The sequence below is a fragment of the Anabas testudineus genome, chromosome 4 (genome assembly GCF_900324465.2).
Source record: "Anabas testudineus chromosome 4, fAnaTes1.2, whole genome shotgun sequence".
Lineage (NCBI taxonomy): Eukaryota > Metazoa > Chordata > Actinopteri > Anabantiformes > Anabantidae > Anabas > Anabas testudineus.
In genome coordinates this window covers 11,206,602-11,233,761 of record NC_046613.1, presented here as the reverse complement: position 1 = coordinate 11,233,761, position 27,160 = coordinate 11,206,602, and the positions used below count along the sequence as shown (strand labels likewise).

Below are 27,160 nucleotides of genomic sequence, written 5' to 3'. Positions count from 1 at the left end.
TTCTTTTAGTAAATGTAGTATAGTTTTATTGTTCAAAACTGGCAAAAACGGAAAGATGTCAGATTTGCATTTCTGTCCTGACTCAGTTACAGTATCTCAGCTTAACATATCGTCCACACTTTTATCACTGGAAGTGAACAAATGCTTGTAAGAAAACCACAAAACAGTTTCAAACATGCACATTACATCTCTAAAAATAAATGTATCCTAAAGCATCTTGTGGTTGATTCATCCCTCAACAGTCAACGTTTGTTCTGAAACCACCTCTGTTCATCTCGCTACCTTCATTAATCTTCAATTGGGAGAAATAAAGGAGCCTGCATTGGAGAATGAAGCAGTTGTCTGAATCAAGTGCACAGCAGAGGCCAAATGGTCAGTCGGAGTAAGAGGAAACTCTGGTTGGCACAATAATTCCATGCCAGTCACTGCCAATACAAGCTATCAGGCCGCATAGACAAGCCCCTTGACAAACTGCTCTATTCTGCCAGAGAGTGTCTCTGCACTGCCAAGACTTATGGCAAACTGAGGTTAGCTTAATGGAAACCACAGATTAAAACTGCACCTCTGTGTTTTTCTTTCTCCATTTTTAAACTTTATGTGATCATGATGTATCTAAAATTTAGACCAAGTGTCAGCAACACATCCAAAATTCACATTTACAAAAAAAAGTTTCTTCTGTGCTTTTGTATCATGGGGAAAGTATTTTCCTTGTGTTTTACAACCACTGCATAAATTATCTTACAGTATTATCTATTACTAATTTCTGTCACACTTCTACATACTTGTAGTCATATTTATAATTTATCACATTAGTTTCCAGAATCACTTAAAATTTCAGGTACTTCAGTCACCATGAAGTACTGAAAACGTTTATGCTCATCCACCAAAGCAAAAACAGTCCCATAATGTAAGAATGATCTACTGCCAGATTTAAATGAGTTATTTATTCTATGAGGAAATTATACCTCAGCCTTCACAACGACGGAGCCTGTGATTTGTTTCTGCTACCGTGTGCTGCGTGTTTCACACAAAGATTTTATTAAAGCAAGTCGAGCAGTAGGGCTTCCCTTTCTGCTCCTTGAAGATGCCCTGGCTGAGCTGCCGCAGACAAAAGGCGCACACAAAGTGCTCGGGGTGAAACTTGCGATCGAGAGCAGAGATGCAGCGGCCTGTGATGGGCTTGCCACAGCCTCCACAAAGGGTGCCCTGGCGGGAGTGGAAGTCCAGCGAGCAGAGGGGTCGACCGTCCAGCTCCATGAAACAGCCGTCAGTGAAGGGCTTCAGACAATCCTAGAAAAAATAAGTGATGTGAAAAAAAAGTCACAGAGTAAGAGTAGAGATACCATAAAGTATATCATAGTGACAGCTCTGTGAAGTCACTGACACGAACCTTCAATATGTTATGAATGGAAACCAAGTAAAGCCTCACAGCCGTGTTTCTTCACAATCTAATAATAACTGCTAGAAGGTAAACTAAACGGCTCCATGCTGCGTATGGTACTGAAGATGATTACATGCATTTTTCTTGGCAGACATTTTGACTTGTCATAACAGTAAAAGCACAGGTGCAACATTTAACATTAATAACGGATCTGCTCCATTTGTGCGCTGCAGTAAACCATGATAGTGAGCCAACGTGCACAGCGTCACAGCCTGAATGGAATAATCCACTCATTACATTATAACACCTGGATCTAACAAGTCAAAATGTCAACTGTGAGAAATTCCTTTTTTGTTTGGTGTTTGTGATTCAACAATTTCTATTCTGAGTGAAAACGTTCCCTCATAATAATAGTAAAGAGGTGATTTTTGATGAGAACACTACTGCCCTCTAGAAAAATCTCAGCAACACCTCAACTTGTTTTGGGTTTGTAGGAAGCTGACCACTGTCTTATCAACCAGCGTGGTTACGTTAGTCATCACATTTTATCAGTTTAGGTGTGAAAATGTTTCTTCTGGCTGAAGCACAGCTCAGTAGAGTTAGCCAAAAAGATCAAAGGTTTTAAATAATATAACTGCCTCATTTATTTTTTAACAGAAAGCTGATTAAAATGTCCACTTCATCCTCTTTATGAAGGGTTTCTGAAGTTGGACCTTGTTGTAGTTAGGTTTAGTAATAACTGTTTTAGGTCGATGTATGATACCAATGCTGCTAATAGTGTTTTTGAGTGGTAGGTATTTCATGTTCATGTTTATGACACTGTACTGCCGTTAAGTACAAGAATAAACTTTTTAGGGACCATAAAATATCAAGGTTGAAGGTGCCAACATATGTCAAAATATCTCTACTGAAAGCATTTTATGTTTAACGATTACTCAGGGCTGAGTAAAGCAGATGTAGAGCTGCACGCTGAACCAGTTTTGAACAGATGCTGCATACAGAAGTAGGTCTGAAGAGAATGGGAAAGATATCCACACTGAGGAATATGGTTTCCTTGATTTATTTGCATCATTTCAACCACATCGCATTCGTCAGGCATACGGTTTTCATCAGCCTTGTGGTCAGAATGTTGCAAATAAAGCAAATGTGTGGGTATCTTTCTCATTTATTCCTGGGTTTGCATGTGAGCCAGAGCCGTGTGTGTGGTCTGAGGTAAGAGGCTCACTGCACAGACGAAGCACTCTGGATGCCAGGTGCCATTGGCTGCAGTCAGGTAGTTCTCCCTCACTGACTCCCCACAGCCTGAGCACTTGGGAGCAAAGAGGTGGTAGAAGTCCTTGCAACAATATGGCTTCCCATCCTTCTCTAGAAAACCTGCGCAGGCATAAGATACAATGATAATGCATTACGTTAGAAACTGTTTTCTAAAGTTCTGTTTTCTAGTAAACATAAATGAACTCACAAACTAACCTTCAGGTCCAAACAGACCTCCACAGTGTGTACAGAAGAAGTGCTCAGGGTGCCAGGTCTGGTCTAGGGCTGTCACGATGTTCTGAAAACCAGCCAGATACAGCAGAGACAGAATACGTAAGATTTGTTCATTTTTACATGTTCAGACGTCAGGACAGACAAAAATGAGTATTATCGACCACATGGAATGAATCATGGGAAAAGCTGCATTAGTTTTTTGATGAATGACACTGATCTGCAGCATACTGTAAGCTAAGTCAGCAGAACCCCAATATTTGTGTTTTATTTTTTTGAGCTGACATTGGGAATATATCTGGAGAAAATAGCTGCATAGTACAGTACGCCATCATCCATCTTTGACCGATTACAGTGTTAACAAACTGATGTAAAATATGACAGAACAAATTAGAGAATGAGTCAGAATATAAAAGTTTGGCTGAATTTAAATAAATGTGGCATTTAGGTATTTAGCATCGCTATATATTGGCTTTGCTTGTCACCAACAAAACAAGGAACCTTTTACTTAGGATACAAAATTTCCACCTCATTCATTTCTGCCTTTTGCATGTTTTTGTAATCTGTAATCAGTCTGTCCATGTACACCTATTAATTAACTACCATACTTCTACCATAATGAACTGGTCCCTTCTCACCTGATTAATGGGGCCCTTGCAATAGGCACAGCGTGGGGAGAAGAGCTGATGGTAGTCTTTGTCACAGTACGGTCGTCCATCTCTCTCAAAGAAGCCTCTGGTGCCCAGCTCTATCTTACACACTGCACACACAAAGTGTTCAGGGTGCCACACTTCACCCAGCGCTGTGATCATCTTGAGAAAAAAAGAATACCTTTCTGTTTCATCCCATTGAAACTGCCACAATATGACACCAGGAGGTCAAGTTCTCTTAAAAATACCTGCATTTCTAGAATACATCAATTGTAGTATGTATATGATTTACTGTACCTTTCCCACAATGCATTTGTTGCAGGAAGCACAGTGGCCCTTGGCTATTGTGCGTACACCGATTTTCTCCAAGTCAGAGCTCAGCCCTTTGAGCAGGTTATTTATGTTATCCGTGTCATTGTCTGTGGCCGATGCCGTTGCACCTGAACCTGCAGTGCTGCTCCCCTTGTCCTGCTGTTGTTCACTGCCTGTTTTCTTTTTCACCGACTGTTTTTGTGTAAGTGGTGGTGGGTCTGTTGAAGAAGCTAAATCCTAAGTGAAGTAAGAACAAATAAGCACAAATGTTTATTTGTTTATAGCATTCCTATACTGAAACTCTTTAACTTGATGCTGGGCTGTGGTGATATTAGTATAGTGCTGCCCTCTGTTGTTCAATCTGATTAACTTCACTTATGTTTGGGAGGTTTCTTTGCAGAACGTTCACTGTTCACTCCACCCAGTGAATTTCCCATCAGTATATCCTGGTAATTGTTAAACACAGAAATCACACTTGACTGAGAGTTTCAGTTATTTTCGCACATAGACCTGCAGACACTGTATTAACCTCTTGTCCCAGACCCAGCAGATCCTCCAAGATGGATTCCAGCTCCTTAGTTGGTGAGTCAGGTTCCAGAGAAGCTGCCACAGGAGCAGGCAGATCGCTAAAACCCAGAAAGAGGAACTATAAATTAGAGCATAATATTTCAATTTCTAAACTCAATCTCCAATAATATTAACTATGATGACTGAATTTATAAACATTTATGGTAAATCTAGAACATTGTACTGTAAGATTTTACTCAAAAGGCTGCCTTAAAAGTTTATGTCATTAGTTCATTAAACAAGTTAGGTAGCTGTTCAGACCTAAAAATCCAGTTTTATATGAACAATTTGTTTTACAAACATCGGCCTTGTTTTGTTAAAGTTTTGTTAAATTGCACAACTTACTATGAAAATAGTAGTAGTTTCAAATTGACTAAAACAACCAGAATACTCTAGTTAACCTGACACACTGGCTTCTGCTTGAGTCAAAATGTAATAAAATTAGTACATATCAATAATGTTAAGCTGCACCAAGGGAGTTTAGCAATTTACTGGGGTAGGGACTGAATTAAATATCAACCTCTATCATTGTTCACATACTTTATATTGGTGTGAAAATAAACAACTGCGATTTAATGTGTGTATTAAAGACACATAGCAAGTTTCCACAATGCCTATTTTCTTTAGAACTATATTTAAGGAGCATTAACTTGACAAATGCATGCTGGGAAGTCTATTAATATGCTAATTTGTTTTGTATTTTATCAACTTAATTTAACAAGTTGAGTGAATTAAAAGAAATTAATTAATTTCTAATTTGAAAATATAAAACTTAGTTATTTAGGTCCAAACAGGTCCTTAATTATGTTTAATCATAATGCAATCTGGATTAAATTCATTATTATACTCAAAATTCTACAAACAATACCCCATAACGACAACGTGAAAGATTTTTGTATTCACAGTCTTTGCCATGACTCTCAAAATTGAGCTCTGCTGCATTTGTTTCCACTGATCATCCAAGTGTTTCTACAACTTGTTTGAAATCCACCTGTGGGAAATTCAGTTGCATGGGCATAATTTGGAAAGACATACACCTGAATGATTAAGGTCCAAAAAATATCTGCAGCAAAACTCTTCCTAGAATGGGCCGCCCAGCCAAACTGAGCAATAGAGAGAGAAGGACCTTGACCAAGAACCCAATGGTCACTCTGGAAGAGCTCCAGCATTTTTGAACTCCCATGGAGAGATGAGAACCTTCCAGAAGAACAACCATATCTTCAGCACAGACAGAAACTAAGACAGCACAAAACAGCCCACGTGGAGTTTGCCAAAATGCACTTGAAAGACCATTAAAAACCCAAAGTCTTGGCCTGAATGCTAAGCCTCATGTCTAGATTAAACCAGGCGCTGCTCAGCAAAAAGACTCAAGGCTGTAAATGGTACTATAAGTGATTTTACAAGGTATTTAGCAAAGGCTGTGAATACTTGTACGTGTTTTGTTTTTTTATTGTAATAAATTTGCAAAGATTTCATTTTGGAAAGAGGCTGTAACAAAAAATTTTGAAAAGTTAAGCACTATAAATTCTTTCTGGATGCACTGCAAATGTAAAAGAGACCGTTACAGTCATTAAGATCTTAGTTAGCATTTAGATAGTTTAAATGTCAGATAACATAGATTTTCAAATACTATTTTTTAATCTCATGCAATTTCGTAGTTCCTCTGCACATTTCACACAACGATAACGTGAATCAGGGGTCAAAAAGTGGTATAAGCATGCGCTTCACCTGTAGATATTTGAGCTGCCTGTTCCATTTCTTTTCTTGGCAAGTCCAGCACAAGCTGTACCTGGTACCTGCTGACACACAACCAAAATGTATTGGAGTCCTGATCCAAGAACTAGAACTATAAGTTAGAGTGATCACCCAAATTTTTAAAAGAAAACTCTGCTATGAACTATGAAAACTATACAAATTCTAACTTATCAGCTGGTTGGTTAAGAAGTGAAATATCAAGTTGGCTACAAAAAACATAATGTAAATGTTTCAGTTTTTCTTCACCTCTCCATCAACTGTATCACTGCTCACGCTGGTCGTCTTTGAACTCGCTGAACTCACAGCCAGCTCCTCTAACAGCAAATCTGTGGCAGGGTAAAGGCCATAAATCTTAAAACCGCACATAATATAAACACAAATATACAAACATATAATAAAGTATTCATAAAACCACTAAAACTCATTGATCGTCCTTGCTTGGCGTTTGCTGTTAAACCAGAGGATATGTGTTTTTGTGCATAGCGATATGTTTCCTGTGTACTAAAATACACAACACCTTGGTGATCAAGGTTTGGGGTTGCTTAATGCAACTCAGCTTCCTCAGGAAGTGATGGTTTAACGCATTGCAGAAGTGAAACTTCTAGCATTGTTGCAAGATCTTTTTAACAAAAAATACACAAGTTTATGTCCTTTGTAAAATATAAAACACACACTTAGCAGAACAGTAACATATTTGTAAGAGTTAAATACATCATGACGATATTCATGGCAGTTAAGAAGAGAAGGAACAATTCTGCTTTCAGCGCCATTGACTGACTGACTGATTACTGTATTTCCAAGTCACTTCACTGTAAAATAACATTAAAACAAATTGTGCTACGTTTTCAATGACTTAAATCAACCTGCATCCAGTAAATACTGTACTTAAACTGTTTAATATGAAAGCATCAAAGAACACATAAAGTTATAACCAAGAACCAAACAATAACCCAAAATCTGTTTTTTATTTCACTTCTATTTCTTAAGTCAGTTTTAAATGTTAACACGCTTCTCTAAGGACAGTGTATGAATAACACTGTCTGTCTAATGGATTTATGTAAAATCTGACAGAAAGTTGTCTTACCGAGCTCATCCATTTTGGTTCCTGCTCTCAGTACAAAGCCTACTTGAGGGTGTGTTTTTGCTGCTGGTTAGTTGCTAAGGTAACCAGCCTAATTTCTCATCTGATCAAAACCGTCACTTCCTCTGACAAAGGTCTTGTAGAGTTTGTTACAGAAGAAAATGACTGCTAAAACATATTTTAAATGAGATGGTGCTGTTACGTGCAATAGAGGAAAGCATTACTGAGATACAGAGATAACATCTTAACTGCAGCTGTGTTCAGTTGTTACTATATATTCATATGAACATAGTTATGATAATGCACTTACTGTAAAATTGACCTCTTGAGATGGTATGCACTGTAATACAAGATATCTGCATATAAAAAAGAGATGTGGTCTACAATATAGTCTGGTATACTACACAAAAGGGGCGGTTCTAGACCCTTTTTCTATTTTTTCTCTCATTTCAGACAATTAAAAAAAAAGATCAGTTTTTTTTTTCTGCTATTCTGCGTATACTGCCTATCATGAATGTGGGTGTTCAGTTTGACAGATAGGTAAACAGCAGGCTGTTTGTTTGTATCCCAAATGAAAAAAAAATGAAAACACTCAGTTACATAGTTACTCAACAAACTAAAACATACTGAAGAAAAGATATATAGATTAATCATATCAGAATTGACAGCACATTTAAATATCTACAATACTATGACACATTTCCCATCCTATTCAAATGAGAATGAAATACTAGAAAAACTAGCCTATTAGCTTGATGCTAATACATAATGGAATTCCCCATTAACACATTAACGGAGATTCAAGATTCAAGATTCAAGATTCTAAAAACTTTATTAATCCCAGAGGGAAATTGTTTTGCCTCATCACAACCAGGAGAGATCCACACCAACATAAATACACATAACCAATAACATCAACACAGAAAAACTCAATATATGTACAGAATATGAACAATATACTATAATAGATGAATAGAAATGGGTCAAAATGTATTTCCGTGGGGAAATGACAGCAATTATAAGACACAACTATCACTTCCCCCACCCCTCTGTAAGGGGTGGGGGAAGTGATAACGTGCCTAAAATAATAACACAAAAGAAATTCAGATCTTTCATGTCTTTATTGAGAACAACCATAAAAACTTCACAGTGCGAGTAGAAGAGTGTGTGAATGTCTGGAATAATTGTCAAGAAGTGGGCGACCAGTCAAAATGACCCCAAGAGCACAACAAACACTTATTAGTGAGGTAAAGAAACAGCCCTGAGTGACAGCCAGAGGTTTGAAAGGAATCATTGGAACTGGCTAACTTCTGTGTTTTTGACTCTACAGTAGGTACAACACTGAACAAGCAGGGTGTCTATGACAGGACACCACACCAAGATACATTGCTGCACGCCTGATGTTTGCCAAAAAGCATATTGATATTCCACAGCAGTATTGGCAAAATGTTTTGTGGACTGATGAAACTATATTGAACTACTTGGAAAGAATCACTACAGTTGGCATAAAAAGGGCACAGCATGTGATCATAAAAACATCCCAATCATCAAGTATGGTGGAAGAACATCATGATATGGGCCTGTTTTGCTGCAGGAAGATGTGAGAATGTCTGTATGTCAGCTGAAACTAGAAGTTGGGTGCAGGTCTGATCCACAGCTAATCATTGTTGTATAGGGGCTAATAAATTTACATCTTGTGGTCAATTTGTGTCTTGTGACTGCTTTTTGTAGCACTATAGTCTTTGTTGTGGTTTCGTGTCTCTGTGAGATTGTTCTGCGTCTCTAAACATCTACATTAGGTAGGTAGTAAGCTAACAGGTATTATGAAGCAGATGCTACAATGCTTCTTAGTTTTGTCACATTGCTCATCGCTCTGATTTCTATTTCTAACATTAGCACACGACTTTCGACGCTTTACATAAGACCTACTCTGTCAGTGTCTATTTTCGCTCCAGCCACCACATGGCAGTCACCTCCGCGTACATACCTGCGTTATCTCGCACCACTTTCGCTGCAACCATTAGGTCTCACGACAGGGGTCCGCATGGTTCTGAATGGCTTTATGATGTGAAATTTAGCCTTTCAATGTAAAACCTTCCGATTAGGTGACTAATTAAAACTACAGCAATTTTCCTTAAACCTTTATTAGATGATTCTCAGTGGCTAACATCTATTTCATAAAGTACTCTGCCCCTTGCTTCTTGGTTTCGTCTTTAACCGGAACTGCCTGTGTTTACAGCGTCGCTTTCGTTCCACGTTAGCATCGTTTATTTGACAAGCGGCGAAAAGGAACGATCGCATGTTTATTTATTAACAGTTAAATTATTTTGTAATAAAAGGTTGTAGATTAGAACCAGCTGCGATAAAAAATGGCTGTTTGGAGTCGGAAGGGGCAACCGAGAACCGTAGCAATGATAAAGTGGCTAACGTAGCGCCGTAGTTAGCCAGTTAGGCAACACTAGCTAACTTCTCACCCAGCTGCGGTACAAGTCCAGTCAAACAGGTACAAGATGTCTACTTCACCCTCAAACGAACTCTGGTGTCTGCATAATTCACGACCGACAACCGCACATCACGTTTTGGCTTGCGTGTTTCAAATGTCCCTCACATTACCCTCCAGGTCTAGGAGCAAGCGCGGCCATGGGTGCGGAGAGCAGCGCGGTGCGGGGCTGCATCTTGGAGGAGCCGCTCCTCACCCTACCCTCCGGACTCACCATGTACTCGGCTGTGCTCCAGGATGCAAAGCCGGCTTCTGTGTTTGTCCACAAGCGGGGCAACGAAGACAAAGTCAACAAAGCTGCAAAGGTAGTTAAACTGAAGCCTCGTCCAAATGGCATGTGCTGCCTTACAGAGGCGATAATAAAGATGTAGTAGTAGTTGCTGTTTGGTCCACAGTTTAGATAGTTTATATATGAAATATATATACATGATTCAGTTGTTAGTTAGATGCTTGATAATTGGATTGCAGCATAGCCTGTGTTCTCTGCTCTTTTACCAGTTTGCACTACTAAAGAAAAAGTTTTCCCCTGATCTTAGTGTTGCTTATTAGTGGTTTAATACTTTACATTTAGCCATTTGGAAGACGCTTTTATCCAAAACAACTTACAAATGGGGTACAAGGTACAAAGGCAGGCAGACAACCCCTACTTTGAACCCCAGTCTCCCACATGGAGGGCTGCAATCTTATCTCTACCCTATCCAGCTCTCGGATTGCCTCATCTAACGCTGCTCACGAATCCTCCATCATCTGCATGGCATTCACTGTTTACAGTAAATAAATGCATTCATTTCCTGCAGCATCTGAAGACCTTGAGGCACCCATGTCTGCTGCGCTTCCTGTCCTGCTCGGTGCAGGACGGCGGCATCCACCTGGTGACAGAGCGCGTGCAGCCTCTGGAGCTACTGCTGGACAGTCTCTCTCCAGAGGAAATATGTGCAGGCATCTATGATCTCCTTCAGGCACTTGTCTTTCTGCACGAGAGGGTGAGGAAAAACCAAAAAAAGAAGAGTGCTAGATTTCCCTAATGTGATAAAAAGAAATTGGCCTGAATACGTCACTGTGAAAAAGTAACTACTGAGATGCTGTTTCATGTTGTTTTGGTGTCGGTGAAACAGGCGTGTATAAATTCGTACTTTTCTCTTCAACCAGGGCAAATCAAGCCACAACAACGTCTGTATTTCATCTGTATTTGTCAGTGAAGATGGTCATTGGAAACTGGGAGGGATGGAGACTGTGTGCAAGTTCTCTGAAGCAACCCCCGAGGTAAGAGGAGGAATAAAAGAAACACATTCCCAAGAAGCTCTGTGCGTAATTTTCTACTTTCCAAAAAGCATCAGGCATCTACAGCACTCCAGACATTTAAAGACCCACTTAGCGAGATATCAGTTTTGTATTTTGATTAGTTTTTTGTTGTTGTTGTTGTCTTCAACTCCTCAGTTTTTAACAAGCATTAAGAACGTGAGAGAGGCCAGCTGTGTTCCTCCAGAAGAGCAGGTAACGAGATCAAAGAATATGAATGAAAAATGCATGAAGTTCTTGTTGTTGTTGTTGTTGTTGTTGTTGTTGTTGTTGTTTTCCTTTCACACATTCTTCTTAATCATGGTGTTTACAGGTTGATGGTTTTAAAATGCTTCCAGATAAACACGCTCACTCTCGTGACTGCTACTCGTTTGGGATGATGGTGGAGACACTTATCCCTCTGCTGAATGGCTATGGTGAGTAGAAGTGACTTTCTGACCTCAACCGTCATCGTGCATCTTCTCACTTGCACGTATCTTGAAGTTGGCAACTGGACTTCCTTCTTGTTAGGTCGAAATGTTTCACAACTCATTCAAGTAGCTTCTTCAGTCTTTGCATGCACGCGTTAACCCATCTCTTTGCTCTGTTGTTTCCAGTGTCACAGAAGTTGTCTGACAGTCTGAAAAAGACCCTGCAGGCAAGTCTGCTGAACTCTGACCCTTTGTGTCGACCTCCGCTCAGTACTTTGCTGACTCATGAATTTTTCAGGTTTGTGTGGTCATGTTTGTTTTTATCATAGTTACTGAAAATGATTAGTTTTAAAACACATCATGTTTTTCTGTGACTAGGAATGACTTCCTGGAAGTGATGAACTTTTTGAAGAGTCTGACCCTGAAGACAGAAGAAGAGAAGAATGAATTCTTTAAGTACGATATATAAAAATAGATCTTTTTGTTTTATAATTGCTCACATAGAAGAGATTTTGATATTGTTTTTGTGCAGTGGTTATATTGTTGGTAGATAATAACCACAATTGGAAAGTGGAAGCTTCCAGTGCAAGGATTTCTTTTAATACTATTTGTCTGTAGGTTTCTTCTAGACAGAGTGCAGAGTCTCCCTGAAGAGCTGATAGCTGCGCGTCTGGTCTCCAAACTTCTCAACTCACTAGTTTTTGCCGAACCCATGGCTGTCAAGAGCTTTCTGCCTCATCTTCTAAGACCAAAGAAGGGTAAGATAGCATTTGCTATTTACGTAGCTGTTCAATGTAAACGTTGTTGGTCACGCTGATCTTCTTTATTTTATCTGTCAGCAGATACCAGTGGTGGTAGTAGCAGCGAGGAATGCCTTCTTCCTGTGTCCCTTTACCGTAAACATGTCATTCCTCAGCTTCTCAAACTCTTCAAGGTCAATGAGGAACATGTTCGGATCGTGCTCCTGGCTCACATTCACATCTATGCTGAGTTCTTCTCCCATGACGAACTCAAAAACCAGATCCTACCTCAGGTGAAGTATCAACATTGTAGTTTTTAATGTTGTTATCGCTGGTAAACAGTGGTCTAAGTTTATCTCTCTGACATGAATGAAGGAGCTAGAACCAGGAGGAGATTAGCTTAATGTAGTATAAAGACTGGAAGCAGGGTTGAACTGCAAGCAAAGCTTAATACAGGTTCAAACTGTTTCAGTATCTAAACCAAGAGCATGTGTTATGTATCAATCTCTCAAGTATGTATAGGTCTCTCTTAGTAATGCAGAATATGTGCTTTTTTTCTTTGCTGCAGATTTTGTTAGGGATGAGAGACACCAATGATTCTCTGGTTGCCATGACCCTGCAGAGTCTGGCAGTCTTGGTGCCCTTGCTTGGGGCTCAAGTCGTGGTTGGAGGAGAAAGAACCAAGGTGTTTAAACGCACTACACCCAACTTCACCAAGTCTACAGAGGTCACCCCTGAAAGTAAGCAATTTAAAGGACAAGGCCTGTCATTTCTATACTTCAACAATTCCCATACAGAGACTAAAAAACAACTATGAATTGTTTTTACTCAGTCTCCAACTTGGTTACTATTAAAAAACAATTACAGACATTCATTGGGTGATATGTTTTTTCACTATGACAAATTTGACCAAGTAATAAAATATAGGTTTCTGTACGGACAGAAAAAATGTTTCTGAACAGCACCTTTTACAGCCTTTGAAGTGAGCAAAGCAGTCATCTGTGTCTATGAATGTCTTCACTTTATTTAAGTTTAGGTGTTTAGATCAGTAAAGTTTAAAAATAACTGTACATAAAGACAAAAACTGTTAAATAGTGAAATTATCCAGTAGCCACTAATGGGATGATCAGACTAAGCTGAAGGGACGAGGAAGTGCAGGTCAGGAGGATCATAATACTGTCAGAATATGTTTCTAATAATAGACATGTTTACATGTGTGCCATCCAAGTAATGACCTTAAAAAAGCGGGTTCCCAGGAAAATGAGGCAACTAGAAAATCTAGGTTTCAGAAAATTAAATCTTTTGACTATATGGTAATGTTGCTGGTGAGTTTTTAAATAAATGAAAAACTGGATCAAACAGAGAGGATGTTCATTGACATGATCTGCATGCTTTGAAAAGCTATTTATGGATAAGTGACGAGTGGAGGATTAAAAAAAAAAAAAGCTGTCAAAGTCAACTCTAAACTTATTTGTCACCTATGTGTTTTTCAGGTTCACCTGTACATATAGTTGGAGGATCCCATCCTCAGTTGGCCCAGCCATGCAAAGTCTTTAATTTATTGCCCAGACAAGTGGGGACTAAATCCCTGGTCCTGAGTAATATGGATAATTTAGCAGGTACTAGAGAGACTCCAAGAAGTTACCCACTGGCAACCAAATCAGGTCTGACACTCCCTTCGTACTGTAAACATTAATTCAGAGTTTGATGTTATTGTGTCTGAATCTAAGTTTGTCTTTTTTATTGTGTGTTTCAGATGTCAGTAGACAGATGTCTCTACCTTTGAATGGCCTTCCTGAGGACAGTGAGATGCAGCCCTTGTCTTACAGCCCGGATCAGCCAGACAGACTAGAAGGCCCAGTGGATGACTGGCCTGACTGGAGTGACACTGAAGAAAGGGAGATCAGAGATGGACAGTCAGTCCAGATCCACATTCAGGCCTCAGAGAGAGCAGATTCGGTCAGCACGAGCCTGCCACTTTCACATGGGAACATGGAAGAGGAGCCATGGGATGACTTTGAGGACACTGAACCTACCTCAGATCTCTCCCCTACAGCACCTTTATCAGACCATGTAATACTCACACCACCCAGAGGGGGAGCTTCTACTGCACCTGTAAAACATAGTCCTGAAGTGCTGAGACTGGGAGCTTCCAAGCCCCTCAAGTTGACCTCCACAATGCGACAATCCACACAGAGCAAGACTACTTCATCATGGGACAGTGCCTGGGCTCAGGTGGAAGAGGACTCTGAGAAACTACATAATCCATTAAAGCCCAAACCTACAGTGCCACAAAAGAATGGCGGGATAGGAGGCCTGGGGGAGGAGTTCACCATTAAGGTGAAGAAAAAAGTAGAGCAAGACCCAGAGCTGGATTTATTTGCTGACATGGTGCCGGACATCAAGCTGTCCTCCCCAGCTCTGCTGCCACTGGAAGAGAACGGTGCAGATGCAACCAAACTGTCCACAGGGTCATTAGAAAACACTACATCTCTGCAGGCTGACTCGTCCATCGATACCTTCACACTTACTGCCAAGTTTGCAGCTGCCAGCCCGACGGAGGTGAGTGTGTTTTGGCTGTTGTGAAGTCGATATTTTAAAAATGATGTCTAAGTGGAAAGAGGTCAAATGAAATAAAGTGAATACTTTCTTCAGCAATGTTTACATAAAAATAAGGAATACTAGAGTCAGCACATCAAAATAGAAAATCAATGGTTCCCAAATTTCTTCATTCTTCAAGTTTTGAGGAGCTTGATAAAAGTGCAGTTTTTAGAGGTTAAATGTTGTCTATAGTTTTTTACAAGTGTAAATATAAGGTCAGATAAATAATACAGTGTTTGTTTAGCAGGGTTTAAGTTTTTTCCCAATTATTAACCTTAGAACGTCTCCAGGGGAAGCCCTGGGTTACATTTCCATTGCTTTAACAAAAAGTGGCTGAAGACAGTTTTAGTAGACTGGTTGACCGAGCTTTCTTTCCTGTTAATAACTGCACAGTCATCCAGAAAAAAGTTTTTAAGAAGAAATTAATTAAATTTTTCTTTATCTCTCAAAGATGGAAACAGACGGCTGGGGAGATGGAGATGACCTGAACTGGGAGGATGAGAATAACTGGTGATGGTGAATCATCTTTTTCCCCTGGAGCAAAACATTTGACCACTGAAAAACTGAAAACCTTAACGTGCTCCACGTTAAGTGGAATTTCCCTTTTCCTATTTAACAATAAGATGCAGTTAGAATAATAAGAAATGGGCTGAGACCTTTTATAGTCTTCGTTTCCAGAGATTTATTGTCAGTATGTTTAAGGTTCCTCTTGAACTGGAAGGGTTGGATGCTCTTCAAGTTTCATGTTGCTGGACTTTGGCGTAAACGGAGCCATTCTTATTTGTTTGCCAACAGACACTAGTCACCTTTAGACAAATGATGATCTTAATCAGAGGTGACCGTCATGCTTTCATCTGCTTAACTATTTTTTATTTTTTAAATTGTGCCAACTTCACTACTGGGATGAAGATCAAGATCCAGTTTTTGGTGAGGCATCTTGTCCAAAATGCATCAGGTTTGATTTACAGCAGGCTTGCACTTTGAATGAATGTGAAATAGAAATTACATAATTTATTAGTAGCTTTTTGGTTGCTGGTGAAATAAAGATTTTACTGTATTAAATATCGTTACATATTGACTGTATGTTCTTGGACTTGGCCTCTGAGTCAATGCAGGTGTCTAATATGGGAACTTCTAACCCAATTTGTTGCTAAAATAAATCAACATTGTATGAAAACAAGTTTAATAAACAGTTACACAAATTATGACACTTTTTAAAAAAAAAACTATTTTTTTGTAGCAGCAAAGGGCATAGAGACATCCACAGACTCAGACTTATTAAACAGTTTCTTCTTCTTCTTCTGTACAGAAGATAGATAATCTGCAGCTGGAAAAGGAATTGAGAGCTGCTAGGTCATGTGACTGGCTGTACTGATGCGGGTTATGAGGGTCTGTAGCTTCTGTAGTCTGGATTCTAACCACTGTGGAGGTGGTGCAGTAGTGTTGGCTTCACCCTCAGTCAGAGCCTGAAGGGCTTTTAAAGCACACTCAGCCGTCTGGATGTAGCGGCTGTACTCCTCCTCTGTACTGGCCTCCTGCCGAGCTCTCTTTGGGCATGGCTGAGAGGGAGGAATAATTACAGAGGGAAAAACATCATGTTATAAATTAACAGACAAGGCGAATGTCTTGCTTGTCCAAATTAAAGTGGACTTGCTAGATGTAGGACATTTTACATTCAACTAATAACCCGATGAAGAACTGATACTTATTTTAAAATGTGTTCACTACCTTCTAGTTCTCAAATGGTCAAACCTACTCATACTGACCAGCTGCAACTCAGGGTGACGTGGACAGTTTACATATGAAGCAAACGTGTGTGACTATGCAGCCTGCAAATAAAGTTGATTTAAAATAAAGTTACTAACCTCTGTGTCAGAAACAGCTTCAGCAGCTGGTTTGTTATTAACATTCTCTTTGTTTTCCAACTTCTCGTTGTGCTGCTCAATCACTGAAGTCTCCATCTTGAGCGTCTGTAGTCGCGACTGCACATCTTCCTGTGCTTTCACAGTCTACAACAAAACACAATCCCGTCCTACATCTATTTTATTTTACATAAATCACGACACTATGGTTTCATCCCTTACCTTACTAAGATAATTCACCACTTTGGTCTTGGTTTCTTCTACACACAAACTCTGGGAAATGACTTCCTCGTGGTTTGTAATCTTAAATACCAAGAGGACAAATAAATGCTGTGGCACAAACAGTACACAGTATTACATATGAAAACCTATTAGGGGCTTCAGTGGAGTTCTTGCGATACCTCTGCAAAAAGAGAAAAGGCCTCCAGTGCGTGCTGATGTAGAAGCCAAGATCTGTCCGCCAATAGGACTCCAAACAGGCTACTCAACCTCGGCAGAATTTGACTCTGAAGGAACAAAAAGGAAATCATTGATTATATATCACAATATATTGACATATTGTCCAAATAGAGCAAATTCATAATTAACATCTCTTATCCACAGCTTCACTTGATGATTAATACATTTTTCACATCAGTTATTGCTTTAGTCTACCTCAAAAACAACGAAAAAACACACATTTCAAGGTGGAAGAACCCAAAGTGGCTTTTTTATTTGCTTAACAGCTTATTATCTTTCAAAAATCAGCTTCTTGAGCCATGATTTGTTTTTACCAATAGAACTGCAGTAATTTTAATAGTAACAGCCACATACAAGTTTTCTTTCAGCAACAATTAGTACAAAGCACAGAGAGCTAAAAGGTAAGATACTTGTTTCCTGTAATCTTATTTCATTACCTGGCTGTCAGGAGGGAAAAAAATCTTCCCCAGGGAGGAGAGGAACTCCAGAGCAGCTAGAAGCAGCTGATCTGGACACTTCTGAGACACCAAGGCATCCACACACTCCAGAGCCTGAAACATGCACGCACACACACACAGAGTAGTCAACAGGCCTATTGTCCATGTGTTTCATGTGAACTGCGACAGCACAACTGCCTACCTGAGAAATGACTTGGGGTTCGAAGTTTTTCACTAATATGGCTGACATAGACAGCAGTAGCTGCAGAGTACACTGTAGCACGGGCTGCGTCTGCACCTGGAGGGACAGGCTAATGTAATAACAGTCATGCATTTGCATTACACCTTTATGTAAATATATGTATTTATATCTCACTTGGTCCGGACTCATTCGTAACCAGAGCTGTGTGACTATCCTCGTTGCCGACAACACACACTGTTCTTCAGGAGAGGACTGACCTCGGACCACCACTAGGAGGGACAGCAGCACCACATTCTGAAAACAAGAGGGACTTTTAGAATGTGTTAAAATTTTCCACATTGCTTCCTTTCATTGTTTTCCCTGTCAGTTTGATTTGATTATTCTGCCAACAGGTTTTTCCAGCTATTTGTAAGCATTAGGTGAAAGGACAGTTCCTTTATGTGTCTTGTATAAATAAAAATCAGGTTGAGCTAGTTTAAAAACAGCAAAACTAACACAGTATGGAATAAAGTTCATCCTGCACAATAACCTTTGTGGTCTTAATCATCACTACATCATCATCATCATCATCATCATCCACTAAACACTGTGTTATGCTGACAAATCACAAAAGTTAAGCAAAAGTGCATAGTGGATAAAAACAGGAGGATTCTGTATAATAGGTTCATGGATATCCTGCTAAGAAATAACAGTATAACAGCAAAATGTAATTGTTTTAAAATAGCTGCTGATATATTATCATATCATCTCAAATGCGGAAATTCTATCTTTCACCAAGCTGTCACAGACTAACAAAGAAGGGAGGTCAATAATAGCAACCGTATCTGTGCTTCTTTTGTGAATCATCGGAACAAGGTTTTCCAACTCTTGACACCACTTGCTGTGGTCATTTGTTATCTAGCCACTTTAGTGTACAAGGACATGAACTGCACCACAACGTTGCCCTTGATGTTTGTACTGAATCTTTCTGTTCACATCTTCCATGTTGTAGTAACTACAGTTCCCTAGTTTCTTTCAGGAGTAATGTGGAGGATGGACACACACTAAGGCCATTTACCAATGCCTCCACATATGCATTTAAAGATTTTGGAATTGCGTCATCATGGCACATAAAGAAATCTAATTCTTCCTCACCACTTTGTTCACTTGCCCAAGTTTCCAGCCGCCTTTCTGCCACTCGGTCAAAGCTTCCTGAGTAAGACTAATGATGTCAGCCTCAACACGGCGACGGGCGTCGTGTGAAAGAGCTCTGAGAAGAACATGACGCCACACTGAAAGGTTTTCCACATCAGATGGTGGATAATGCGTCACCAGCTCCATCTGGAAGAATTAAACCAAACACAAATAGTAAAGCTGAGTAAATGTCAGAGGAAAAAGTCACAAATCTACTGTATAAAAGAGATTGAATAAAATAAAATAAGAAAAAAAAAAATCACACATTAAGGAGGATCATGGACCACTGTGTTAGACAGCTTTTAACTGCCATCATTAAAACATCAAATAAGGAAAGATATGGTATGGTTCATCACACCAGTAACAGTTCCTGAGACGTACACCAAGGAGCTTTTCTGGTGGCCCAGAAGCGTCTACACTACTATACAAATGTGAGGTCTGAGGCCAGAACAGGAGAATTTGAACCTAATTCATTTTGGAACTGAATAACTGAAGAAAACATCACAATCTTCTTAGATTTTGCAACCAACCTTTTTGACAACAGACAGGACACTGAATATTTTTTTTAAATATACTAACTTTTGTTTCAGTACTATAACTACTATAACTAACAGAATAAATGCAATATATATTATACAAGTCCAGAAAACTTTCATTACGTTACCCTGTTGTGTCCATGTTTTACTTTATTCAGGCTTTTATGTTTACATATATTTACTAACCTGTCAAGGGTGATAGTAACTGTTTTATACTTAAATACTGTTCTTGATGGACTTCAAATAAAAAAAGCTAAACAATTTAATGTGTATTAATGCTCAAGTACAATAACTTAAGTGCCCGTATGATAATTCTTATAGCTCCTATTTTCATTCAGAAATTTCTAGCAAAGTTACAAACCTGGTGATTGGGTGTCATAAGGAAAACCATGCGTTTGAGCAGCAGGCCAAGGTGGAATGACTGGTAACACTCAGTAGGGCAGGTTTTCACCTAAAGGAGAATACAGATACACACAAACAGGAAGGTGAGGGACAGCGTGCATGTCAGCAGGAAGTCTCAGGAGAGAAATATGAGCTACAGGTCGGACCCAGCTCAATATGAGGACATTATATGACATAACAGGTTATGAAAACATGTCTCAATCCCCAAGAAATGAATGGGGTTTTAGAGTTATTTGAGAAAGTGCTCAGGACGATGTCATGGGCATGCTACCACAGTGACTGGATGTTTAATGCCAATGAATGAATAAAATGTAGCTTGTTTTGACCTTTCAAATTACAATAAAGCATGACCACATAAAATATTCCTGCAAATGTATATTTTCTTGGTTTCTACCTACCAGCCGAGCAATGAGGAGGACATGATGTAGACAAAGTTCTGCAGTCCCATACCTGAACACAGAGCAGGCAAAACCAGTAACAGATTTATTATAGTTCAGAAGGATCATGTTTAGAACTAGACTTTGGTAAAACAATAGTTGTGATAAGGTGCATGGAATTTAGAGTTTGTGATGTGTTACAGCATGCCCCAGAGAGTGTACAAAATGTAAGCCCTTATTGTAATGAATATTCTATATGTGATCTATACATCAATTGGCAAAAAATGCTAATAAAAGAAATTGTTAGACGTGATGAATAGTAAGAACATTACTCTCACCGTGCTGTGAAGCACCACACATCCGCTGCCAGTAAAGCTGTCTGCGTATCAGCCTGCAGCACAGCCTCAAGCAAAGAATGCTCCTAAAAAATAGCGTTAAGTCAGAGACAATAGGGATCCAACAGAGGAAAATGTGGTAGCCAGAAAAAACAAAGTTTTAATAGATACAAAAAATGAAAGTGAAAGAACTGACTTTTTTGAATGAGGGGAAGTCCTGCATCAAAACCAAGTCAGTTTAATTATTTTTCTAAACATTCTACAAATTACTTGAAACTACATCTAATACTGGACTTGATGCATGTGTTTATATCAGTGTTGGGAGCGTGATAAAATTAAAATTCTGACCACATAGTGGCCAATATCTATTAACTGTCTATAACAGTCATGATAATTCTTTCCAGAGGTTGAAATGTAAAGCACAAAGACAAACATGAGATGCCATAAGTTCAACATCTGGCACAAAAGACTTAAAAAACTGTTTAAGTGTTTATGTTTTTGACGACCTCACCAGCACAGAAAAGTACACCGGAGGAAGTGCAGCCACGCTAGCACAGAGGTGCACACAGATGTGGTGATGCAGAGAGACCTGGGTCTGGGCTTGACCCTTCATCATCACTCCTGACATGAGCACAGGTACCTTACGCTCAGTATAGCAATGGCGGAAACTTCTGAATAACCCCTGGTACAGAGGAAGCCTAGAGACAGAGGGGAAAGTAAAGAAAACACTTTAAAGTTTCAAAGCTAAATATATGTGTGTTTATACATGTTCAGGATTGCTCAATGCACACTTGTTTACACACTCTATACTAGTGTGATGTGTGATGGAATTATTATATCACCAGCACTTAATGATTAAATAATTAAAGAATCGAAACTTACTTGGAATACGTTATGTTGGAGATGAAAATTACTAGAAGACTAGTGTGTACATAAATTATATATTTTGCACCTTCGTCTTAAGAAATATGCTAAGTGGGGAATTTTTCTAGTACGCATAATACAGGGAGGAGAAAATGCAAGTACATAAACTGATCATTGGCCATTTGATTTTTCAAGCATGAATTGTGATTGTTGTGTCTGTGATTGCATTTGTATTCAATGTGTTGGCATGTACATTATGCCTGCACACAGATGGCTCCTGTTATTCGGGCACACTTAAGATATGGCGAGTATGGAGATGGCATAAAATTTTGTACTTAGTATTTGGAGTATATCAGGTGCCAAATTTTTCAAAACACTGCAGCTAATGGAGCAATCCCCTTTTTGTTACCTGGGCGTCTCTTCTGAGAACTGACTGCCGGTGTACCAAAGCTGCAGGATCTCATCTGGTTGGGAGGCCAGTTGATTCAGGATGCTCACAAGTAAAAGACACTGAGGCAGCCTATACTCAGCATTTAACCCTGTAGAAAAGCAAACAATGGCTTTCCTATTACTGTTCGCTGATTATTTTGTTGCAGAATATGTCAACAGCTAAAACACATGATGTAAACATTCTGTTGAGTAAGAACATACAACAAAAGACTCCAGAAAAAGCCCCATATTTCCACAAATATCCCACAAATTGTCAGAGTAGGTATATCCCAACTACATAACAAATGTGGTGAATAGTTAAAAATGTTACCAAAGACGATACAGATGCCACCGTCTCATATAACAGACGCGCTACACAGTTTGATTTACATTCACCACAAGACTTCTATTATTTTGTGTTATGATTGTCTGGAGGAAGGACAAGCTTTACTTACGCAGGTTCTCCTGAAGAACAACTTCAGCAAAGGGCCTTAATGGCAACAGCTGGAGAAGGAGGGCATTCATGGGAACCAGAGCTGCAGCATTCAGTTCCTCAGACAGAGCCGCAGGCAAAGCTGGCGCATATAAACTGGGTGCAAACTTACTGAAAGACAACATGCACATCAGAAAGTATATTTCTGCTTATGAATTTGCTTCTTAAAACCACAGACAAAATGCACATACCTGATGATATGGAGGTAGATCTGATGTAAGCAGCTGCAATATTTTGTCAGAAAAAATTTGAATTCCTGTTAAAAGAAGCATTGTTGCTTGTAAGTGATGTTTCCGTTTTAAGAAGTACAGATTTAAAAATTTAAAAGTTGTAGAATTGATCCATAATTGTTGCAGACAAGACGATTGCGAGAAGGAATTTTGAATACCTTTATGTAATGAACCAATGTGTTGGCAAAAAATCTGCACATCTTTGCAGTTTTCTGGAACAGTTTGTATTCTGAACTTTGTGTCGCCTGCTTTAAAAAGGACAAAAGACTGTTAACACAAAAGGTCAAGCAACTTCAGCTCGACCTTTGTCAACATGGGAAATATATATCATTCAGTAAATGCTAACTGGCACAGAAATATCCACCAGGTCAGTCAAAACTGTTGTTTGTTTTAAATTTATTTTACTGAGTGAACAAGTTAGACTCCTCAGTTATCTATACTTTTACTGCAGCAGTCAGAGCTTTCCTACCTGCAGACCAGCATGTTTTATCTGTTCACACAGCTCCACACTGTTGTGGAAGGAGGCCATCAGATTATCACACAGGTTGGTGACGATGTCACCATGATGAAGATGTTCCTCCACCAATGACTGATATTTCAGACTCTGTCTGAATATAGAAAACAGGAGTTAAAGTCATTAATTAAATGTATTTTAAATTTTTAAATAAAATAAAATGATTCGCCTCCTATGAGAGTAACACAAAAAGAGGACATAAAATATCTATGTCATTAACTTTTTTCAAATTTTCTATATAATTCTGTATACAGTTATATTTTGTAAGGTCTTAAACTTTACACTGTACATGCCTTGAGATGACTTCTGTTGTGATTTAGCATTATACAAATAAAATTGAAAAGAAAAACTGTTGACTGTACTGACTTGACAAGAAATTTCCATGTGTTTGCATGCAGTGCCATGTCCAGGTTGGAGATAATTGAGCAAATATCCAGCAGGCTGTGAATCACTGAGGAAGATGAAAATATGTTTAATGAAAGTTTCACAATTACACAGTTTAATTAAATACTAAAGAACACACACCAGTAACAATGTCAGACACTTCTTCTTCTGAGGCACTACTGTCGAGGGAAATCCTGTCTAGAAGTTCCAGTAGACCTCTCTGAAGGGAATAGGCCTCTTTGAAAAGTCCCTGCAGCAGGTCTGCCACTAGAGACAGACGGCCACAGTAAACCACCTCACTCTCCTGTGGACCACATGCAGAACATGGAAACTCATTTTCCTTTTTGTTAAATGCATTTTACTAAACTTTTACTAGCAGATGAGTTTAAACAGCACTGCTTATGGAAACTGACTGCATGATTAAAGAAAGATAAAATCATGACCTACAGACTGGAAGGTCAAATGTTCCTGCAACTATAAGTGAACTGAACAGACTGACCTTGCAGTGATGAAAAGTTTCTCTCAGGACTTTCAAGATACAAGTTGGTAATGAGCGGATAGTATCCAGGACTGGGACTTCCTCAAATGAGCCAACATGACGCACACAAGTGGACAGAGCATCAATTATCTGCATCATCGCCTGAAAAGCAGACAGCAGGATGTTAAAGTGTTGGTTAGGAGCGAAGTGAGAGTATGTTTTTTTTTTAGCCAGTAGTCATACATTGCACATTATACATAGCATGAACTCACAACATGCTAATGGACCCACTTTGAAATACACAGCCTTGCAAAGGAGCAGCCAAATAAGCAATAATAATAGTACCTGCAGAATGTTCCTTAATAACGTACACAGTTCAGTGTTTTGACTCGACAGCCCTCCGACTTGGACCAAAATTTCTTTCATCATGCTCTCAAACATCGCCTCTACCTGCACACATGTAGATGTAGTCAAATTACATTTTTAATCAAGGCAATATAAACAAAGCAGTAATTCACAAAAAAAACATGAACAATCTAGCAGTTTTAGGAAATAAATAGCCTTTAAAAGCAAAGATTTAATTTTACAGAAAACCTAACATGAATTGGTCCACAGAATTTAAAGAGATTTAAGGTGGCCAAGCATTAACAGTGTCTGTGGTTTCACAAATATCTGTGATTGTATCCATATAATGAGGCCTAAAGAGTCATCATATTATTTACCTTTGGCAAGATCTTGGAGAAGCACTCATCTTCCAGCTCTGACAGAGCAATATGAGGGAGGAACATGTCTGTGATTATCTTTAGTATACCTGTGGTAATAATACATTTAGAGACTGTTCACGCTTAATCATTAAAAATATTGAAGTTACAAAAAAAAGGGTTTGGAAATACAAATATTTCAACAAGACTTACGTGTATGATCATCCCAGCTCTCAGACTTAAGATGCAGAGAGTGAAAGCAGTCAAGGAAAGCATTAGATTTACATGCACACTACCATAGTGGAGTCCATTCTCACATCATTTATCACCAGAAAACACAGAGCGGACACAGAAAATCCCTTCTTTCTAAAAGATACTACTTTACACACCACATCCCACCTCAGCTGCTTTTTCACTTACATACTTGTTTGTTATATATCTCTCATTTAATCCCTGCAGTGGGCCACTGTGTTGCGTTTGAGAACCTAACATCAAGATTCATTGTCTGTATGCGTCTTGTCCAAAAAAAAAAAAAGACACAGACTCTGACTAATTCAAGCTAATAATGAAACTAAAATGACGACATGAGTGATGTCTGAGGGGATATGGTGAGTTTTGGCAGGACAGACTTGAGCTCCTGGCGGCAGGTTTCCTGACTCCACTGCACCACCTCGTCCAGGAGAGACGTGTTGCTCTGGGACATGATGACAGCAGCCGCCGGGGGGGGTTAGGACTGCTGTCCAAACAAAACAAAGGTTAGTCATTCAAAGAGCTTCATCTGTGGGATTTAATGAGGAGCTGATGTTATCAGTGATTCTCTTTCTGTTCAGGCTCCACTTCACTGAGACTAACGTTAGTTTAGCTGTTTGCTAAATGTGCTCCGCTAATGAAACCACACGTCTGTAGCTTCTTACCACAAAGCGCTGTCTTCTGTTCAAGCGTATGCAATCGTACAAACAGCCCTACAAGTTAGTTGCTCTTTAAGTCATCTTTAGTGTCATTTTAACGAGTGCGACGCAGAAAATAGAGCAAACTGTTCTCCCAAAGCAGGTCAGAAACCGCGCGCTGTTGTTTGAGTCGGATGTGACGTTGTGACAACCCCCGCTCATCTGCCTTAACTCCGATTGGTCAAAAAGATTGAGCTTCCGTGTTTTCAACCAATAAGAGAGCGGGGGCAGTATAAAGCGCTGAAAATAACAACTGTCACCATGACGTATCCAGTATACGTAATACTGGTAATACACATCTAATATTAGTATTAGGTTATACACCAAAGAAATTTAATTCATATAATGTGAAGCTTCTGTTTCATTAATGAATGCTATACATAAAAATAATAAGATGTAATCTACATATTAAACTCACATTGTTCTTCTACTTAAGTCTACTTAAGGTAAGATAAGATAAGATAAGATAAGATAAGATAAGATAAGATAAGATAAGATAAGATAAGATAAGACTGTATTTATCCCAAGATGGGGAAATTCTTTACTTACTTAATTACTTGTCCAAAGATGACAAGTAGATGATTCTAGGAACTCCCCCGATGAGAAGGCGGCATAAATACAGTGTCTTATAAAGGGTTCCTAATCGCTCATTTCACTGGATAACAACATAATATAATTAATATGTGTCTATATAATATGTGATATTTTCATAAATGACAATAATACATTTAATACATTTCTAACTATGCCTTGAGAGTTACCACAAAATATTCCCTATTCTGTCAATTTGCTTCATGCTTCCCTCCTCTACCCCATCACCGTTTTATCCTGAAGGGCACTCTAGGCACCCAGTAGTTCCATCTTCCTCTGTTGACTGCCTCTGCCACCACGACCAGCGTTTAGACCACGGGGTTTCTTCCTATTTCCTATCATATCCTATTTCCGCTGACCCAAAGTTGCAAAGCTGCTCTTCTAACTGGGATCTTTCCGCAACCATCTCCTTGAGGTTATGCAATACATTTTTATATACACTCAGGACTGATCTCTCCTTATTGAACTGTTATTACTAGAGTCGTCAGTGTGTTCAGCTACTCTCTCTGATGCACACATTAAACCTGATCAGACGTCCACTTCAACTATTTAACTAGTAAAACACCAGAAAATATTATTATATAAATATTATTATAATGTTGAACCACAAAGGCATCACTGAGTTTATGAAGGTAGTGGGATTATTCAAACAACTATTTGAACCTTATAAGTTACATGAACTACCAGCATCAAATAAAAATGTAACTGTGAGCTGCCTTTTCATTATTGACCACTTTGTCACGTGGTTCTTGCTCTCTGTCTCTTTCTGCTGATGCCATCCTGCTCGCTTCTCTTTCCGCTGTGTCTCCAACAGAAACATAAGCAAAATCTAACAATAATCAATACTAGTAAACTATAATATTCAAAGTTGTTCAAATGGAGCTGAGATTAATTTTAGAGGTGCTGGAGCACCAGTTAAGAAATGCTTAAAATCATCACTGATTATATTCCATGGCGGATTTACA

General features: G+C 39.0%; 3 protein-coding genes across 10 annotated transcripts; 1 reads left to right on the top strand and 2 right to left on the bottom strand.

Annotated features, from left to right (window-relative positions):
• On the bottom strand, positions 1-7,306 carry lpxn (leupaxin). 4 transcript variants are annotated; one of them, XM_026346084.1, is made up of 9 exons: positions 7,235-7,306; positions 6,397-6,476; positions 6,124-6,191; positions 4,339-4,454; positions 3,814-4,065; positions 3,505-3,678; positions 2,852-2,933; positions 2,607-2,755; positions 1-1,290 (listed from the first exon to the last, which is right to left on the bottom strand). In XM_026346084.1, the coding sequence occupies exons 2-9, from the start codon at positions 6,402-6,404 to the stop codon at positions 1,024-1,026; spliced, it is 1,116 nt and encodes a 371-aa protein (XP_026201869.1). In that variant the 5' UTR covers positions 6,405-6,476; positions 7,235-7,306; the 3' UTR covers positions 1-1,023. The 4 variants fall into 4 exon arrangements, with proteins under 4 accessions (XP_026201869.1, XP_026201867.1, XP_026201868.1 ...); XM_026346082.1 differs by having other exon boundaries at positions 4,358-4,454; positions 7,235-7,305; XM_026346083.1 differs by having other exon boundaries at positions 6,124-6,194; positions 7,235-7,302.
• A 2,128-nt stretch (positions 7,307-9,434) lies between these two features.
• Positions 9,435-15,810, top strand: scyl3 (SCY1-like, kinase-like 3). 2 transcript variants are annotated; one of them, XM_026345514.1, is made up of 14 exons: positions 9,435-9,734; positions 9,852-10,036; positions 10,529-10,714; positions 10,881-10,994; positions 11,169-11,225; positions 11,344-11,446; positions 11,627-11,738; positions 11,819-11,896; positions 12,059-12,198; positions 12,280-12,473; positions 12,749-12,920; positions 13,674-13,844; positions 13,937-14,742; positions 15,233-15,810. In XM_026345514.1, exons 2-14 carry the CDS (start codon positions 9,872-9,874, stop codon positions 15,293-15,295), a joined length of 2,361 nt encoding a protein of 786 aa, XP_026201299.1. In that variant the 5' UTR covers positions 9,435-9,734; positions 9,852-9,871; the 3' UTR covers positions 15,296-15,810. The 2 variants fall into 2 exon arrangements, with proteins under 2 accessions (XP_026201299.1, XP_026201300.1); XM_026345515.1 differs by having other exon boundaries at positions 12,283-12,473; positions 15,233-15,805.
• c4h1orf112 (chromosome 4 C1orf112 homolog) lies at positions 15,661-27,107 on the bottom strand. 4 transcript variants are annotated; one of them, XM_026345512.1, is made up of 25 exons: positions 26,154-27,107; positions 25,265-25,393; positions 24,871-24,910; positions 24,679-24,767; positions 24,302-24,406; positions 23,978-24,118; positions 23,620-23,782; positions 23,461-23,545; positions 23,050-23,188; positions 22,739-22,828; positions 22,542-22,606; positions 22,313-22,461; positions 21,838-21,967; positions 21,076-21,262; positions 20,568-20,650; positions 20,251-20,302; positions 19,812-19,901; positions 18,876-19,061; positions 17,916-18,035; positions 17,742-17,837; positions 17,540-17,653; positions 17,045-17,149; positions 16,866-16,946; positions 16,647-16,790; positions 15,661-16,340 (listed from the first exon to the last, which is right to left on the bottom strand). In XM_026345512.1, the coding sequence occupies exons 2-25, from the start codon at positions 25,358-25,360 to the stop codon at positions 16,131-16,133; spliced, it is 2,760 nt and encodes a 919-aa protein (XP_026201297.1). In that variant the 5' UTR covers positions 25,361-25,393; positions 26,154-27,107; the 3' UTR covers positions 15,661-16,130. The 4 variants fall into 4 exon arrangements, with proteins under 4 accessions (XP_026201297.1, XP_026201295.1, XP_026201298.1 ...); XM_026345510.1 differs by lacking the exon at positions 26,154-27,107 and adding an exon at positions 25,572-25,896; XM_026345513.1 differs by lacking the exon at positions 26,154-27,107 and adding an exon at positions 25,572-25,896 and having other exon boundaries at positions 22,739-22,825.
• Between the last annotated feature and the right edge of the window lie 53 nt (positions 27,108-27,160).